General features: G+C 46.1%; 1 protein-coding gene across 1 annotated transcript; it reads right to left on the minus strand.

Annotated features, from left to right (window-relative positions):
* Nucleotides 1–8549: 8549 nt before the first annotated feature.
* On the minus strand, nt 8550–14474 carry KCNE3 (potassium voltage-gated channel subfamily E regulatory subunit 3). The gene is made up of 2 exons (XM_032166932.2): nt 14324–14474; nt 8550–9972 (listed from the first exon to the last, which is right to left on the minus strand). The coding sequence occupies exon 2, from the start codon at nt 9932–9934 to the stop codon at nt 9629–9631; it is 306 nt and encodes a 101-aa protein (XP_032022823.1). The 5' UTR covers nt 9935–9972; nt 14324–14474; the 3' UTR covers nt 8550–9628.
* Between the last annotated feature and the right edge of the window lie 3220 nt (nt 14475–17694).

The following is a 17694-nucleotide window of genomic DNA, read 5'->3' on the forward strand; positions in this document are numbered from 1 at the left end:
CATTTTGTGCTGGGACTTGCATTTTTGCACTGGTTCCATGTGACATTATCTCTACTCTTCATATTTGTCTAGTGAGAATGTGCATATATTTGTGATATACAGATATGGAGGCTGAGAATTAGGTTAAATAAATTGCTCAAGGTCACATACAGAATGAATAGCAGAGCCAAGATTCCAATCTAGTCCACCTGGTTCTAAAGCTTTGCTCTTCCCACTAGACCAGCTGCCAGTGCAAACATTCTATGATTCTAAGATTCTTTTGTTCTTTAAACTACAACTGTGTCTGTCTCATTGTTTAAGGAACAGAATAACTGTTAATTCTGTTTACTGTCTGAGTGCATATCTGGCTAAACAGATTAGTAAATGATGGATTAGATGTCAGTGAATGAATGGCTAGACAACAGGGAATGAATGGCTATAGAAATTAGACATGGAGTCCAACAAACTTGGTTTGCCATTTACTAACCATGTGACCTTGGGCAACCCACTTGACTTCTCTAAGTCTCAGTCTACCTCACAGGTATATTGTGAGGATTAAATGAAAGAATGCACTGCCTAACACATGGCAACCGCTCAATAGAGTATTACTATTCTTTTATTAACTGGGCCAGGCTAGGTTTGCTATTGCGATATCAGAGCTCCCAATATTGTAACCCATTTAATTTGCTCTATAGCAAGTAGAAGAACATTATATTTATTTACTTCTTTCTGAATCAAATCAAACTTTTATCTGTCTAATTCAAATCCAATTAAACTTAGCTTCACCCCCACCTGCCAGGTTTGTGGAACATCTAATTTCAGAGACTTTGTGGGGATGCAAAAACCCCAGGGCTTACCCAATCCAGAAAACCTGGGGGACCGTCTCAGTCCATTGCAGTTGTGGTGAAGGTGCTCATTGTCCGAGCAGGTGTGGAGCAGCCAGAGGTATCTGGCCCACTTGCACAAGACATTTACTGCTTCCATTGTAAACCTGGCCACCCAGAACTCCTGTATGGTCCCAAAGCTATGGTTTGGTAATTATCCCCCAGGTGTCTTTGTACTCATCACTGCCAGAGATACTAGGAGGGCAATGGGGGAGAGTTCACGGGCTGATTTCCACCACCCCTCCATCCTCCTGGTCTTGTAGAATCCAGCTCTTGTCCCTTTAATCCTCAGAGTTTTCCCTCTCACAGACAATCTAACTCTGACCCTTGAGAAATGTATAGAGACCTCCCAATATTTTCCTCCTGAGGTAAGGGAAGTCCCCCAACCTACAAAGGACTGTCCTTCCAAATAGGGTGCAGAAGAAAATTTCCTTTAAGTCTTTAAATAAATCCATGGTAGAAATAATTCATTAATTCACTCAGTTACACAATGTTCTCAAACTTTTTCACCTTCTGAGAAGGCTCTCATATCCCCTTTCTCCCTTGGCTACTATATTTTGCATCTAAGTCTGTGTGTCTTTATTACAAATTGGTAGGTGGGGGGATGGGGGGGTAGAGAAAGTGGCAGGACTAGACAATATGTTGCTGATTCTCTCCATTCCTAGGTGAGGATAGTCACAACCAATTATTTGGATTTCACATTTCACATCTTCAGAGTCCCTTGGAACAATGAGAACAGTGGGTAGAAAAAACAGGCTTTGGAAGCCTTGATTTCTAGGAATAGGCTCGTATGTAATGGCATGCGGGCCTGGTGCTAGGGTATCGGAACAGGCCAGGACACTGGTGTCTCCAGAATAGGTAAAAGAGAAGGAAGCATGGCCAGCAATGTTCCCTCACTGTGTAGACAATTATGCTGGATGTCTGCCAGATGAAGGGCAAAATTCTGTGCTCTAAAAAGTAGCAGCAGAGCTGTAAACCTGTAGTGCTGGGCCCTCTAGTGGCTAGTTCTTCTTTTTCAATGAATACAGTTGGCTGTTTCCTACACTGCTGGTCTCTCACTGCCTTGTCATCTTTTTGGTTTGCTGGAACCACTAACTGCCTCATCTACATTCTATCATCCCATTGCTCTGTTATCACTGGTACTGACTTTAGAATGGACTCCATGTTAGGGCACAGTTCTTGAGGAAAGGATGGATTCTCTTGGAAACAGACTGAGATGGAGAATCGCATGCAGAAGGTTGTTGGGGGAAGTACTCTTGGGAAATAGGAAGTGAGAAAGCAGGGGTGGGCAGAGGAAGAAGCTAACGCACAGTGTGGTTGCCACTGAAGCCTCAGCTAATCCTATAGGGAATTCTGGAGCTCAGATGGCCCCTCAGAGTTGCCCCAAATCGGGGATGGAATCAGACCTTTGGATCCCTGTATCAGCCCCTCATTGGTTGTGAGCCGCTCCAAGAAGGAGCTGTAACCTTGGTGAGACAGCTCCCTGTGTCCCAGGGCAACACGCAGTGAGGAATTCAGTTGTTCATCAAATATTAATCTTTTTTCCTGTTCATGAATTTCTGACTTTCTTGTTCCCAGGAGCTCATTCTCCATCACAGTTCAACCACTGTCACAAATGGTTCTCTCATTTCATCCAGGGAAATAATGTTCTTGGTTTCTTAGCAGCAACTGAAAGAAGATTCTTTTTCTATACAAGGTTGGCTGAAAGCCTTGCTTTGTCTATTTCTCCGATGCCTAAACAGAAATCTTGGATATTATTCCAATGAGAGGAGAGACCAGACTCACCTGTGCCAGAAAAAAAAAAAGAGCAAAAGTCACACTCCCAGGATAGGCTAAGTTATACTCAAAAGGCTCCCGTCTTCACCCCCTCCCTCCAAAACATGATCTAATCAGAGTAACAGCACTTCTTCCTTCCCAGCAGGGTTATAAATGTTTTTATCTTGACTAATCCTGCAGGGGAGACTTAGGAGGGTGGGGTGAAGACAGGAGCCTGTGGAGGAGAGTGAGGAGGGTGGGGTGAAGATTTCTGGGGCTGTCCACCAGAAACCATTCTCTCCTTATTCCATAGTGATAGATGTTTGGCTGGGACTTGACTACTCAGATAGGCAGCTCCCCTTGCAGCCAGTTTGTGGCCATGGTGTTTAAGCCCTTGTCAACGGAGCTGAGCAGAAGAGACGTATGCAGCTTTTGCCTTGCTTTCTTGAGAGTAAGTCCCTGGCCCTGGTATTCTGTTCTGTTTCTTTCCTCACTAACCAGAAAATGCTTTGACAATGAGTGACCTTGGAAGCTACATGTTGAAGACGGCAGTTGCCATCCTCAGTCTCTGAATGTTTGAGTAGAACAAAGCCATCCACCTACTTTGAACACTGAGCTTGCATCATACTATATTGGACCTTCATTTTTTATTTTAATTAATTAATTAATTAATTAATTTTTTGAGAGCTGGAGTGCAGTGGCGTTATCACAGCTCACTGCAACCACTTGACTTTCCAGGCTCAGGTTGATCCGCCCACCTCAGCCTCCTGAGTAACTGGGAGTACAGTCACACACCACCATGCCTGGCTTTTTTAAAAATTATTTTTAGTAGAGATGGGGTTTTACCATGTTGCCCATGCTGGTCTTGAACTCCTGGGCTCGGATGCTCCCGTGATCCTCCTGCCTTGGCCTCCCAAAGTGGTGGGATTACAAGTGTGAGCCACCACACCCAGCCTACATTGGACTTTCTTTTTTTTTTTTTTTTTTTTTTTTTTTTTTTTTTTTTTTTTTTTTTGAGACAGAGTTTTGCTATTGTTGCCCAGACTGGAGTGCAGTGGTGCAATCTTGGCTCAATGCAAACTCCGCCTCCCTGGTTCAAGCAATTATCCTGCCTCAGCCTCCCTAGTAGCTCGGATTACAGGTGCCCACCACCATGACTGGCTAATTTTTGTATTTTCAGTAGAGATGAGGTTTCACCATGTTGGCCAGGCTGATCTCGAACTCCTGACCTCAGGTGACCCACCTGCCTCAGCCCCCCAAAGTGCTGGGATTACAGGAGTGAGCCACTGCACCTGGCCCTTCATTGGGCTTTCTAAGCAAATCCTACCAGTTCTTCATATTCCACCACAAATTCTACTTCTTCCCAGAAACATGCATGAACTTCCCTCTCCCCCTCCCCATACCCCCCGCTTTCTTTTTTTTTTGAAACAGAGTCTTGCTCTGTCACCCAGGCTGGAGTACAGTGGTGCCATCTCAGCTCACTGCAACCTCCGCCTTCTGGGTTCAAGTGATTCTCCTGCCTCAGCCTCCTGAGTTGCTGGGATTACACGTGCATGCCACCACACCCAGCTAATTTTTGTATTTTTGTTTTTAGTAGACAGGAGATTTCACCATGTTGTCCTGGCTGGTCTTGAAATCCTGACCTCAAGTGATCCACCTGTCTTGGCCTCCCAAAGTGCTGGGATTACAGGCGTGAGCCACTGTGCCCGATGTCCTCTCCTCTTCTTGACCACCACATTAGTATCTGTCCCCCACACTTTCTGATGCTTAATGATACTGTTTCCTACTTAGTTCTATTTGGTATTGTCTTATTTTTGTTCATTATTTGGTGTGTGCTTTTCGTCTCTTAAACTCTTAAACTAGCTCCCAAGATGTGATACTCTGCTTCTACTTTCGTTTCCCCAACAGCACAGCTATCATGGATGCTGATGGGGCCCCAAAGGCCCCCTTCACCAGGCTGCCTTCATCAGTCTAGAGCTGTCCCCATCCCCAGAGATTTGGCCTGAGTCAAATATGAGCACACCCTGGGAGAGTAAGTACCCCTGTCGCAACTAGCAGCCAATGACTGATACGGGGTAGTAAAATAAGGTCACAAAAGGTGGGGCCAATTCTGTGTGAAAAAAGAGCTTCAGAACCTTCTCAAGGAACGAGGCTATTGCTAGTCTCCAACCAAGAGCACTCCTTTGCTTACCTTTCTTCCACAGCTCTATTCTGCAGTAGCTCACAGCTGCTCCCTTCCCCTCAGCTGATGGGAACCTCCTCAAAACCCTCTTGTCCCTCTTCTCTGCTAGGGTGGCCCACAACCAATGACTGACTGCTTTGGGGATAAAAAAGTCCAGCTGCCTTGCCTCAAGGGAGTGTAATTCTGCTGTGGGACTTATGCCCCCATATATAACAGTTCCCCGTGGATCAGGCCAAGGCTAGATGTGGCCGAGACACACTTTGTATGGTACTTTCCCTTTCCTGTCTACTCCACTCTCTCCCTTGCAGGTTTTTCCTGAAAAACACTTCCCATCAATAAATGTCTGTTGGATGGCCAGGTGTGGTGGCTCACGTCTGTAATCTCAGCACTTTGGAAGGTTGAGGCGGGAGGACTGCTTGAGCTCAGGAGTTTGAGACCAGCCTGGGCAACATAGCGAGACCTCATCTCTACTAAAATAAAATATTAGCTGGATATGATGGAACACGCCTTGTAGTCCTAGCTACTTGGGGAGCTGATGCGGGAGGATCACTTGAGCCAGGGAAATCGAGGCTGCAGTGAACCCTGATTAGGCCACTGCACTCCAGCCTGAACCACAGAGTGAAACCCTGTCTCGAAAAAAAAAAAAAAAATTCTGTCTCAAGGTCTGTTTCTAGGAAACCCAACTTCAGGCCACTGGTGTCAGTACTCTGCCATCCTTTTCCCAAATCACTTTCTCATTCATTTCTGGAGACTGTTCAGATCCATGCTCTGGGCTGTGTGTACCATGGGACCTAAATTGGGCTGAAAGTACATGAAGGTGCTAGGTCAAAAACAACTGGGCTCTGTGGAAGTACTTGTAAGGAATACCTACTTACTACATAGGGTTGTTATGAGGGTTTTAAAAGCTAAATGAATTCAAGTGCGTAAAACGCTTAGACCAATGCCTGGCATGGAGTAAATGCTCTTAAGTATTATTGCAGGGATTCCTGGGATGTTTTGGTTTACTTATGTATTCCAAGTGTGCCTAGGTGAATGCTTGGCACATAGTAGGCACTCAAGAATACCTGTTGAATCCATGATTGGTTTTGCTTTGAGGGTTTAAGGCGATGTGCCGGGATTTGGCCAGCAGAGGGCAGAACCCGTGAAGACAAAGCTCCTACAGGCTTTGACCTATACGAGGTCGCAGGACAGGCTCCCAGACAACTGGGTTGGAGGGAGGGCTGCGTGAAGTGCCTATAGGATATGGATATAGATATAGATGTGGATATAGATATGGATATGGATATAGATATATAGATTTTGAGATGGAGTTTCACTCTTGTTGCCCAGGCTGGAGAGCAATGGTGCGATCTTAGCTCACTGAAACCTCTGTCTCCCATGTTCAAGAGATTCTTTTGCCTCAGCCTCCCACGTAGCTGGGATTACAGGCGTGCACCACCAAACCTGGCTAATTTTGTATTTTTTTTTTTTTTTTAGAAGAGATGGGATTTCACCATGTTGGTCAGGCTGGCTCGAACTCCTGACCACAAGTGATCCACCCTCCTCGGCCTCCCAAAGTGTTGGGATTACAGGCCTGAGCCACTGTGCCTGGCCACCACAGGATATTAGAATGTTTAAATTTTATTCCCTTCAAATCCTAGAATTTTATTTAGTCCAACCTGGGTGTGTGTAAGGAAACATGCCAAGTTCTTAGTTTGTGAATTCAGACAGATCCATTGTTCCAGGCCCCGAGATCCCTGGAGTTGCCCTGGTGTCTGCAGCTCCTTCTTTAAACTTTGAGCTACCCCATACACCTCAGAAATTCCCTTTTGTACTTATGCTAATATACATCGGGTGCCTGTAACTCACAACCAAAATAATTTGTATCATTTTATGATTATGCCCATGGAGTGTGAGGACTGTGTGAAGGGGAGCCTTCTCCACTGGGGACACTGAAGTCATGGAGTAGCCCCAGGAGGCCTGCTTCCTGCTGTCTCCCCAGCCTATCTGCCCTTTCCAGGAGGGAGCTCCACAACATCTGCCTCCAAGCTTCCCTGATCTTGATCCCTTCATTCACTCTGCCCATTTAGCTCTGTCCTAGCTTTCAAAGCCCAGTTCAAGTTCTACCTCTCTCAAGTTCTACCATGGGACCTAAATTGGTCTGAAGGTACATGAAGGTGCTAGGGCAGAAACACCTCTGTGGAAGTACTTGTAAGGAATACCTACTTACTACATAGGGTTGTTATGAGAGTTTTAAAAGCTAAATGAGTTCAAGTGTCTGACTCCTCCTAGTCAATTTCATTTTTCAAAATCCTTATGGTATTCATCACCTAACCATTCATTCTTATACCCAATTGCGTTCCATATTTTATTTGGAAGTTTGGGCTGGGTGGTGTCTAAAGTCCTATCTGCTGTAAATTTCTGAACCTGTTTTCTTCCCATATGTCACATCTCCTTAAGGAAGTCTCCACCTTCTCCCTCAGGAAGAGATGAGGAAGTGCTTGAGCAACAGGGCTCAGCACAGGTTTGCAGAGCATCAACATAACTGTACATGGCAGCAAATGTGTTCCATGATCCTCCATTCAAGAACCCAAAGGCTTTTATTTTTATTTTTTCAAGATAGAAGTACCTTTTTTCCTTTTATTATACAAGTAACATACTTATGGTCAAGTCAGTCAAATATTACATAAATTTATAATGTGGAAAGGGAAAATCACCCATAACCCAATTCCTCAGAGATAACTGCTATCAAAATATTATTTCAGAGTTCTTCTATACACAAATATGCATGTTTCAATGGGTACTTCCAGGGACCACGTGGAGATCCCTTAAGTTGAAACTAGACAAACAGTGGATGGTTCTAGCTGAGATTTGGGATAGTTTCTGAATTCAGAAGCATTTATCAGCCACATTGCATGTATTAGCTGGAACCATATATGAACTACGATACTCAGCTGTTTCTAACCTACAAACACAGTGATTACATATGGCTCAACTTAATGTATATGAAGCCTAGAATGTCAGAACTGATACAGCCTTAGAGACTTTCAAGTCTATTTCATTATGTTGAAGAGGAAAACGGATGAGAGAGAGAAGTGTCCAGCCTAAGATCATACATCACCTTAAGTGGTAGAATCAGGGCTGCTTCTCTTCCTACTGGACCAGGTACCTGTCTCTCATACTCTGCTTCTTTTAATACAATAATATTTTAGGTGCGATATCAGTCTTTTTTGTTTGTTTTTTGTTTTTTTCTGAGACAGAGCCTTGCTCTGTTGCTCAGGCTGGAGTGCAGTGGCGCAATCTTGGCTTACTGCAACCTCCACCTCCTGTGTTCGAACAATTCTCCTGCCTCAGCCTCCCAAGTAGCTGGGAATACAGGCACCCGCCACTAGGTCTGGCTAATTTTTGTATTTTTTTTAGTAGATGGGGTTTCACCATATTGGCCAGGCTGGTCTCGAACTCCTGACTTCAGGTGATCCGCCCACCTTGGCAATATCAGTCTTTTAGAAGCAGATTCAACATGACATCAGAAAACTTCTCTCAGATAGTCGTGGTGGTTCACACCTGTAATCCCAGCACTTTGGGAGACCAAAATGGGCAGATAACTTGAGGCCAGGAGTTGGAGACCAGCCTGGGCAACACGGTGAAATCCTGTCTCTATATATATATATATATATATATATATATATATATATATATATATTATATATATATGTGTATATATGTGTGTATATATGTGTGTATATATGTGTATATATATGTGTGTATATATGTGTGTGTATATATATATAAATAAATTAGCTGGGTGTGGTGACAGGAACCTGTAATCCCAGCTACTCAGGTGGCTGAGGCAGGATAATTGCTTGAACCTGGGAGGTGGGGGTTGCAGTGAGCCAAGATTGGGTTGCTGCGGGTGACGTAGGGAGACTGTCTCAAAAAAAAAAAAAAAAAGAAAAGAAATTTCTCACATCACTCAATCAAAACTGAAAAGGCTGCTTGCTTTGGAGGTAGTTTAGTCCTGTTGGCCGGCAATGTGGCTGGGAAGTGCCCTGTGACTTGGTTCAAGAAGCATATGAACCATAGAGCTAACGAGGCCTAACATTCAGGGTCCTGACTCACAGAGCTCCTTCTTAAGGTCCTAGCAGGGGCCCTAGCAACATATTAACGTGGCAGTATATTTTCGTAATGTTTGCAAAAGTAAGATATTTTAGAATTCTTTTTCTTAAAGAGAGTCCCCAGAATTGTATGACCTTCAGGCCTGGATCCACTCCTGTGTGGCACAGAGTTTTGAAAAGCACTAGGCAAGGAGGCCAGAGTTCCTGAGTTCCAATCACGGCACTACTCAGGCCCAAATGGGCGGCACAGCACTTGTCCTGCTTTCTTCATGGGAGCGGGGGCAGGGTGGTGGTAGTAAATCATATCTGTGATATGGGATAATCATCACTGCTTCTCATGGCTGAAGATAACACACAAAAAATGTGTACCCAGAGCATCTTCCTGTCTCATTTCCCTCTGCTACAACTTCTTCTCCTTTCTCCAAACTCCAGGCCCGCAGTACTCCAGCCACTGAGCCAGTTATTGGTCATTATCTGTTGCTACTTTTATATATTTGTTCATGGGCTCCCACTGTTTATAAAGTCTATCTTTTCCTGGGAAAAAATCCTTATGCACAAGGCTTCAGTCTACCAACCCCTCTTCTTCCACCCCAGTGATGACCTCCCTTAGCCCTGTTTCTTGTTGATCTTACAGATAGGGACACTGAGACCCGATGCAGTCCACAGCAGAGTTCTGGAGGCACCAGACGCAATCCCCAGGTGTCTTGGTCTTCCACCATCCCAGCCTTCTCGTGTTAGATCATAGACACGCGGTTCTTGATGTACACATGATAGGGGTCACTACGCTTGTCCACTTTGCGGGAGCGGGTGTATCCCAGGATGAGGCTGCCCACAGTTACAGCAAATAGAAACATGACAAAGAGAATGTACATATAGGAGTTGTCATCACGGCCAGGTAGGCTGGCCCGCCGCTCTTCAGTCTGGTTGTCTGGCCCCAGCCCTGGCCGGCAGAGCAAATTGCTGTGAAGAGTGGCATTTAGAGCCTTCAGCACGGCATGCAGGCTCTCATACCAGGTCTCAGTTCCATTGGTAGTCTCCATAGCAACAGAGATTGAGGTGGGGGAAGACTCGGTAGACACTGTGGTGGCAAGAGAAAAGAGAGAGGGGATGGCTCTGTCACCTGTAGCTCAAATGACCTCCTTCCTTCAGATCCCAGGTAGAATCCTAGCATCATGGCTGATATGGTTTGGCTGTGTCCCCACCCAAATCTCATCTGGAATCATAGCTCCCATAATCCCCATGTGTCATGGGAGGGACCCAGTAGGAGGTAACTGAATCATGGGGGTGGGTTTTTCCCATGCTGTTCTCATGATAATGAGTAAGTCTCACAAGAGCTGATGGTTTTATAAAGGGTGGTTCCCCTGCACCTGCTCTCTTGCCTGCCACCATGTAAGATGTGCCTTTGCTCCTCCTTTGCCTTCTGCCGTGATTGTGAAGCCCACCCAGCCAATGTGGAACTGTGAGTCCATTAAACTTCTTTTTCTTTACTAACTACCCAGGTTTGGGTATTTCTTCATGGCAGTATGAAAATGGACTAATACAATAGCTTATTCTAGCTACTTGATTACATGTTTGTCTTCTCCACTAGACCATACACTAAACAATAAAGGCAGGGCCTATATTTGTTTTACTCACTGCTATATGCAATCACTTATGACAGCATTCAATAAGTAAGTATTCAATAAATAATTGTAGAATAAAGCCTTCCCCGACCATCAGAACCCATCTTAATCTCTCCTTTCTTTGGATTCTATAAATCACTTAACTTTAGGTTAGAAGGACCTTAAGGATTATTTAATATAACTTCCATTTTATACACAGGGAAACTGAGGCCTTGATAGAATAAGTGGCTTGTCCATGATCATAGAATATTGGAGGTAGAGCCAAGACAGAAAGCCCTGCTTTTTGTGGCTAGCTTAGAACTGCTTCCACTTCCATGCTAGCTCTCAGCAGGACTGTGCAGCACCATTAGAAGACATTCGTCACAACTCTCCTTCAGCGCAGTTCTCTTTAGACTCCACAGACAGGTTGGGCACAGTGGCTCACGCCTGTAATCCCAGCACTTTGGGAGGGTGAGGCGGGTGGATCACTTGAGGTCAGAGTTGGAGACTAGCCTGGAAAACATGGTGAAACCCCGTCTCTACTAAAAATACAAAAATTAGCTGGGCGTGGTGGTGAGCGCTTGGTAATCCCAGCTACTTGGGAGGCTGAGGCAGGAGAATCACTTGGACTCAGAAGGCAGAGGTTGCAGTGAGCCAAGATAGAGCCACTGCACTCCAGCCTGGGCCACAGAGCATGACTTTGTCTCAAAAGAAAAGAAAAAAAAGACTCCATGGACACCTTTTGGAAGACACTTGGGGATGGTTTAAATTTCATCCTACCTGGAGGCCAGAAGCTGGATCATTTGCCCTCTCAAGCATCCTGTCTCCCAAAGACTAGATATTCCTAGCTATTTGTAGAAATTCTGTTGGAAAGGAGGTGGTCAGGGAAACGGGAACAGGTTGGTAACCACTGCAGGCACTGGAGAAGAGAAGAACAGCTTGAGCCTGAGGGTGGGAGAGTGAAAGGAGTTCTCAGTCTGGCTTGGGGTTTACCTGCCCACAAAAAGAAGACACAAGCACGCCAACTATCTTGTCTCCTGAAATAAAGTCATTATGTACCTGGCATATAGTAAGTGATTATAAATGTTCCTTTCCCCTCTTCTCAGAGATCCTTAGTCTATAATATAGAAAACATCTTTTTTTTTTTTTTTTTTGAGATGGAGTCTCGCTCTGTCGCCCAGGCTGGAGTGCAGTGGCGCAATCTCTGCTCACTGCAAGCTCCGCCTCCTGGGTTCACGCCATTCTCCTGCCTCAGCCTCCCGAGTAGCTCGGACTACAGGCGCCCGCCATCACGCCAGGCTAATGTTTTTGTATTTTTAGTAGAGATGGTTTCACCATGTTAGCCAGGATGGTCTCGATCTCCTGACTTTGTGATTCGCCCACCTCGGCCTCCCAAAGTGCTGGGATTACAGGCATGAGCCACTGCGCCCAGCCAGAAAGAACATCTTAAAACAGACTTGCATCCTTGTCTCTGAAAAACCATATGTCATTCCCTGTAAACAAAGCCCCACACTCACTTCCTTTAGGAAGCCTCCATTCAGTGCTCCCCACCTCTCAGCCACACTACACCACCTTTATCATCACAGCCTTCCCTTCCCCCCCAGCACTTACATATAAGGCAATATGTGGCTGTCCTCTTGTTTTTGATAAGGATATCATCAGACCACATGTGTCTGGTCAGCAGGGTTATGTCTCTTCCCCCAATCTGGAGGACTACCCTGAGACTGGGTGTTCTCCTTTCCCTGGGTACTACCCTGAGACTGGCTGGGTATTCCCCTTTTCTAGATTGGCTGGGTGCTCTCCTTCTCTCAATAGTTTCTAGTAAAGATGTTCACTTTAAGGAATTCTCTATGGGCCAAGCATTCAGCCCTCCATCATATGGGTAGAACTGTTAACAAACTAATGTTAACTAATGTGACTATTAACCATAAGATCTCTTGACTGGAAAAGATGATCATTCTGACCATGATAAATATTCATCAATGGCTCTATGAACGCAATCAGCCAGGACTGGGCAGCATTTTATGCAAGGCCTTTGGGGCCCTCTGCCATCTAGTACTTGTGCTGTCTTGTCTGGATGGAGGAGGGGAAAAGAACAAGAGCTCACTGAGTTAAGATCCAGGAGATATACGTTCTCATCTACTACCCCATGTGTCAGGCAAGAACTCTGTGGCTGCTGCTTCCCTCGTGTGGGCCAATACCAAGTAGGAGTTGTATGATGAAATAAATAACTCAAAAAATCATCCAGATAGTTATCACCAATATGGGCCAGGCCCTGTGATGGGAGTTTGGGGTGGCTCAGATCCAGTGCCTTCATCCAGGGGCTCTGATACAATGCAGGGGACAAGCCAGGAGCTACTTAGGCTGAAAGGAATAAGTGATGGATACTGATCAAGGCTCAGAGAGTGTCCACAGTGATGGAGGCATTTGAGTTGGACCTTGAAGGGTTTTTAAGAAGCAGAGAAGACCAAGGAAACATGAGCAAAGGCAGAACAAGAAAGTGTAAATGTTTAGAAGAATGGAAAGTAGCATAAAGAGGCTGGAGTGTAAGATGTGTGGAAGAATAGCATAGGATGTGGGACAGGAGAGAGAGGATCCAGATCATGGGGGTCCTTGAGTGCCACGCTGTAGAGTTGGAACTTTATTCTGTAGCTAGGGAAAAACCATGGAATGGTATTTTAAAAGAAGATAAAATGGTCAGATCTGTGCCTGGAAAGGATACTCTGGCTGTCATGTGGACTGGAGGGAGCTGGAATTGAGGCAGTGATCCCAGCTACAAGAGTCTTGAAATAGTTTAGTGCAAGATGCTGAGTCATGAGTTGGGGCAGAGAGGATAAAATGGGGAAGTAGGGGTAGAGACAGACGTGAGACCTGAGGAGGAAATCGCTAAGTGACGGTTGAAGGAGGAAGGGGCCTCAGGCAATTTCATAGGTAGACAACAAACAAACAGTGTAAGTGTCTGGAGGAGCCTACTCTGAAGGAAATAAGTTCCTTTCCCTGGTTGGGCTTTGGTTTCCTCACCTACCAAAAGAGATTATCATGGAGTTGTTGTATGGCACGTATAGAGTTTCAGTTTTACAAGATGAAGAGGTTCTGGGGATCTGCTGCACAACAGGTGAATCTAGTTAACACTACTGAGTGTACACTCAAGAATGACTAAGATGGTACATTTTTATGGTGTGTGTGTGTGTGTGTGTGTGTGTGTTTTAAGCACAATTTTAAAAAATAGGCCAGGTGCGGTGGCTCACTCCTTGAATCCCGGTACTTTGGGAGGCTGAGGCAGGTGGGTCACCTGAGGTCAGGAGTTCGAGACCAGCCTGGCCAACATGGAGAAACCCCGTCTCTACTAAAAATACAAAAATTAGCTGGGCACACACCTGTATTCCCAGCTGCTCAGGAGGCTGAGGCAGGAGAACAGCTTGAACTCAGGAGGTGGAAGTTGCAGTGAGCCGAGATCACGCCACTGCACTCCAGCCTGGGCAGCACAGCGAGACGTCTGTCTCAAAAAAAAAAAAAAAAAAAAAAAACCCACAAAGAAAGATGATCATCCTCTTCCTCCTCCTTCAAGGCTTGCTATGAGCACATACTTGTATTATGTAGAAGAGGATTAAAAACTTTTTTTTAATTTCAAGAAGCAAATATGTGCACATAGGTTTAAAAAAAAAAAAAAAAGAATGGACGCAGCACATACAGTGAAGGTGAAAGCTCCTAGTCGTCCCAAGCTCCATCCCAGGGCAGGGCAGTTGCCATTCAGTTTTCTTAGGTATCATTGGAAAGGGGTTTCAACTGACAGGGAGAGGGAGGGAAATCTCAATCTGGAAGACTCACCAGACCGCTGGCAAATCCGCTGGCTCTCAGTCAGTTTCAGGAGTCTCTTTGTGGACACACTAAGGCTCCTTCACCCCCGAGCCTCTTCAGGATGTCTCTGGACACATCTGGGATCTCAGTATTGACTTTGGAGCTGGGAAAGCCCAGAGCTAGAAAGCAGGAGAGAAGGCAGAAAAGGAAGGAACCAGACACAAAGCACAAACTTCAGAACCAGGGTGGATTGCCCAAGGCCAGGCCCCAAGGATTGTGCAATAGTCCTGCTGTGGGCTCTGACCCCCTCGCACGGCCCCTCCCCTTCCTGCAGCAGCTGGGTCAGGCCAGCCTAGGGTTGCAGTTAAAGGAACTGTGCAGTGACCAAAGGGCCTCTGATTGCTGTCCCCCACCTCCAGACTTACAGTGTCTTCACTGGGTGACTTCATGAGAAACCTGTTTAACATGTGGACTCCCACCCAGGGACCAGCTGATGGTGCGGCCTAAAACATTCCCTTTCCTAAGGGTTACCTTAGCAAGGTCCTTTTCAAATCCCAAGGGAATTGACATGAGTGGGAGAATGCCAGCTGGCAGCTGGGTTGATATTTTACATAGGAACAAATGATGTGTTACCACCCAATCTATTCAGATAGACAGGATATGAACACGATCACAGAATGAACACTATCTGTAGCATAGCTTTGTTGTGAAAGTTAAAGAACATCATGTAGTGCTTGGCACTAGATACTGCACAGATGGTTGTTTTTTGTAGAGCAAGGCTGGAAGGGCCTTCAGAGCCCATCTAGGCTATATGCCCTCACTTTACGGTGAAGGAAATGGAAACCCAGGGAGTTGTCCCAGCTCAGCTGCTCCTTGTGTGACTTTGGACATAAGACTTCCCTTTTCTGGGCCTCAGCTTCTGTCTGCATCTGTAAAATGAAGGGGTCCCAGTTGGTTCTAACGTCCTGTGATGATACGAATCATGAAACTATGCTGTGAGACCATGGGAAGTTAGAGAGGCTGATGGGAGAGGCATTTTGGGGGCTTTCTAGAGCTTCTCAAATCCCAAGTTAGAGAAGGCTGTGGACCTTTTCCTCACAGGTTAAGATGCTTCTGAGCCCTGGGACTGACTTACATCTAATATCCCAGCCGGGCCAAACGGAGGGATTTACTCACTTTTCCTCTTCACAGCTCACCTGCCAGGACGGTCTAGCCTGAGGAGGAGATAGACTCTGCAGAAGGTGGGGGAAGGGGACAGCGTGGAGGGTAGGGTGGGCTTTGAGGCACGGTTCCATGAGGGGAATAAAGATTCATGAGACCTTTCATGCCTCAGGGCCTCTCTGGATAGACTAGGATGTTTGTGATTCTGACAGGAGGAGGAAAGAGGCCATAGTTCCACATCTCTAGGTGCTGGGTTTGTATGGGAGAGAGGGCCTGGGTGCGAGGGCCTCCTGTCTGAGTTAGGAGAGGCAGAAAGCTGATGAAGGCACAGGTTGGTTCTCTATGGGGCTCTGGGGCTGCCTCTGGGGCTCAAGCTGGGGACTGGCAGTCAGCAACAGGGGAGTTTTGCCACTGTTTCTGAACTCCTTGGCTTCCCTGTTCAGGAGAGTCCCTGATTACCAAGATCCTTGGATGAGAGAGACAGAGCTCCTGCCTTGGAGAGGTCTTGCCTTGAAATAGAAGATAGGCCAGTGAGGAAGGAAGGTGAGCAGATGGCCAAGCTGAGAGGGACTTTAAGGATCATCTAGAATCTAGATTCCAGGCCAACCCCTCCATTTCGCAGATGAGGAAACTGAGGCTCAGAAGGAAGAAGTGACTAGTCCAAAATGACATGGCCCATAAATGGCAGCACTCAGACAAGAACCCAGGTGTTTGGGGTACTGTGCAGGTGCTCTTTCCACTACAAATGGCAGTGTTTCCTCACACCTAAGCTTCACATCACACCAGACACAGCCTCTTAGTGTCATGGGGCATCATCTCCTCTAACTTCGTTGCTACGGCCTTTTCATGCACCACAGAGTCTCGCCAATCTTAGTCAATGATCCAGTGAGATGGAGGTTGGTAAGCTTGGGAGGAGGAGTTAGCCTTCGTTTATGCTCTCATCTCCCATGCACCCCGCTGCTCCAGACCTACTCCCGATTCCCCAGATGAGCCAGGTTCACTCTCTGTTCCTCCTATTTCCCACACATTAACAGGTTCTCACAAAACGCACTTGCCTTGCGCTTGTCCAACCCCTAACTTGGAAGTTGGGGAATAAAGCTGTGATCTGAGGGATGAACTGGGGATCTTAGTGGGGTTTTCGTTCAGGTTGCTCTGGGGAAAAGTGAAACTCTACCCTTGGGTCTTTCTTTCTTTCCTGTTGCTCCGTTTCAGAATGAGCGTCTTCAGTGTCTGGAAATTAGCACAGAGAGGCAGGTAGAAAAAGTCACATAGAGCAGGTAGGCAACCCAAAGACAGTTCCTGGGGTGCACAGTTTTACCACTGTCCCCTCGGTGGTCTTACCACTCCTGTGGACTGGAGAGCTGGTGGAGTGGGAGAGGAGTTGAAGGAGTCGCCCTTAGCATCCAGTTGGAAGGACAGAGGAATAGAATCTGAGCTGGAAGAGATCTTCATGATCGTGTTGTTGGTGCAACCCCCTCATTCGACCAGTGGGAAAATAGACCCTCCCCCCCAAGGGAATCACCTGCTTAAGATCTCACAGCCCAGTAGTGGCAGAGTTGGAGCCAGAAACCAAGTATCTTGACTTCCCCTCCACAGACCTTTCCACTATAAGTTCCCTTCTGCCAGTAGGGCAGACTCTCAACTCTTCTGATTACCACTGAAGCTCCTTGAAATGTGACTCTGACACTGGCCTCATCTCCCCACAGCTCTTCTCAGTGGCCCGCACCCATGACACTGAACTACAGGCCACTCTCCAAATATTCCTTGCACTTGCACATCTCTTGCCTTTGCTCATGCTGTTTTCTTAAACAAGAATGCCCTTCCTCTTTTTACCTGCCTGGCAAACTCCTACTCATCCGTCAAGACCCAGCTCCAATTCATCTCTGTAGACCTTCTCCTGGGACTCCTCCTTCCTCACTCCCTAGCCAGTTAGTCTCTCCCTCTTGTTTTTTCCCAAAAGTGCTTTGCACGAAGACTTATTAGAGCACTATACTCTGTGTGTGTGTGTGTGTGTATGTGTGTGTGTAACTGTGCGCTTTGAGGTAAGAGGGCAGGGTCCTGTGCCTCATACATTTATTTCCCAGCCCTGATACCTAGCAGGCATTCAAGAATAAATGAATCAATGCCTCTTCTCTAAGAGCATTCCCCCACTCTGGCACACGCATATACATTCATGAAAACAGCTTACAATATTTAAAAAGCAACCTCCAGGGCAGGGCAAAACAGATTTCATTTGGTCT

This window comes from Hylobates moloch, unplaced genomic scaffold (genome assembly GCF_009828535.3).
Source record: "Hylobates moloch isolate HMO894 unplaced genomic scaffold, HMol_V3 SCAFFOLD_11, whole genome shotgun sequence".
NCBI lineage: Eukaryota > Metazoa > Chordata > Mammalia > Primates > Hylobatidae > Hylobates > Hylobates moloch.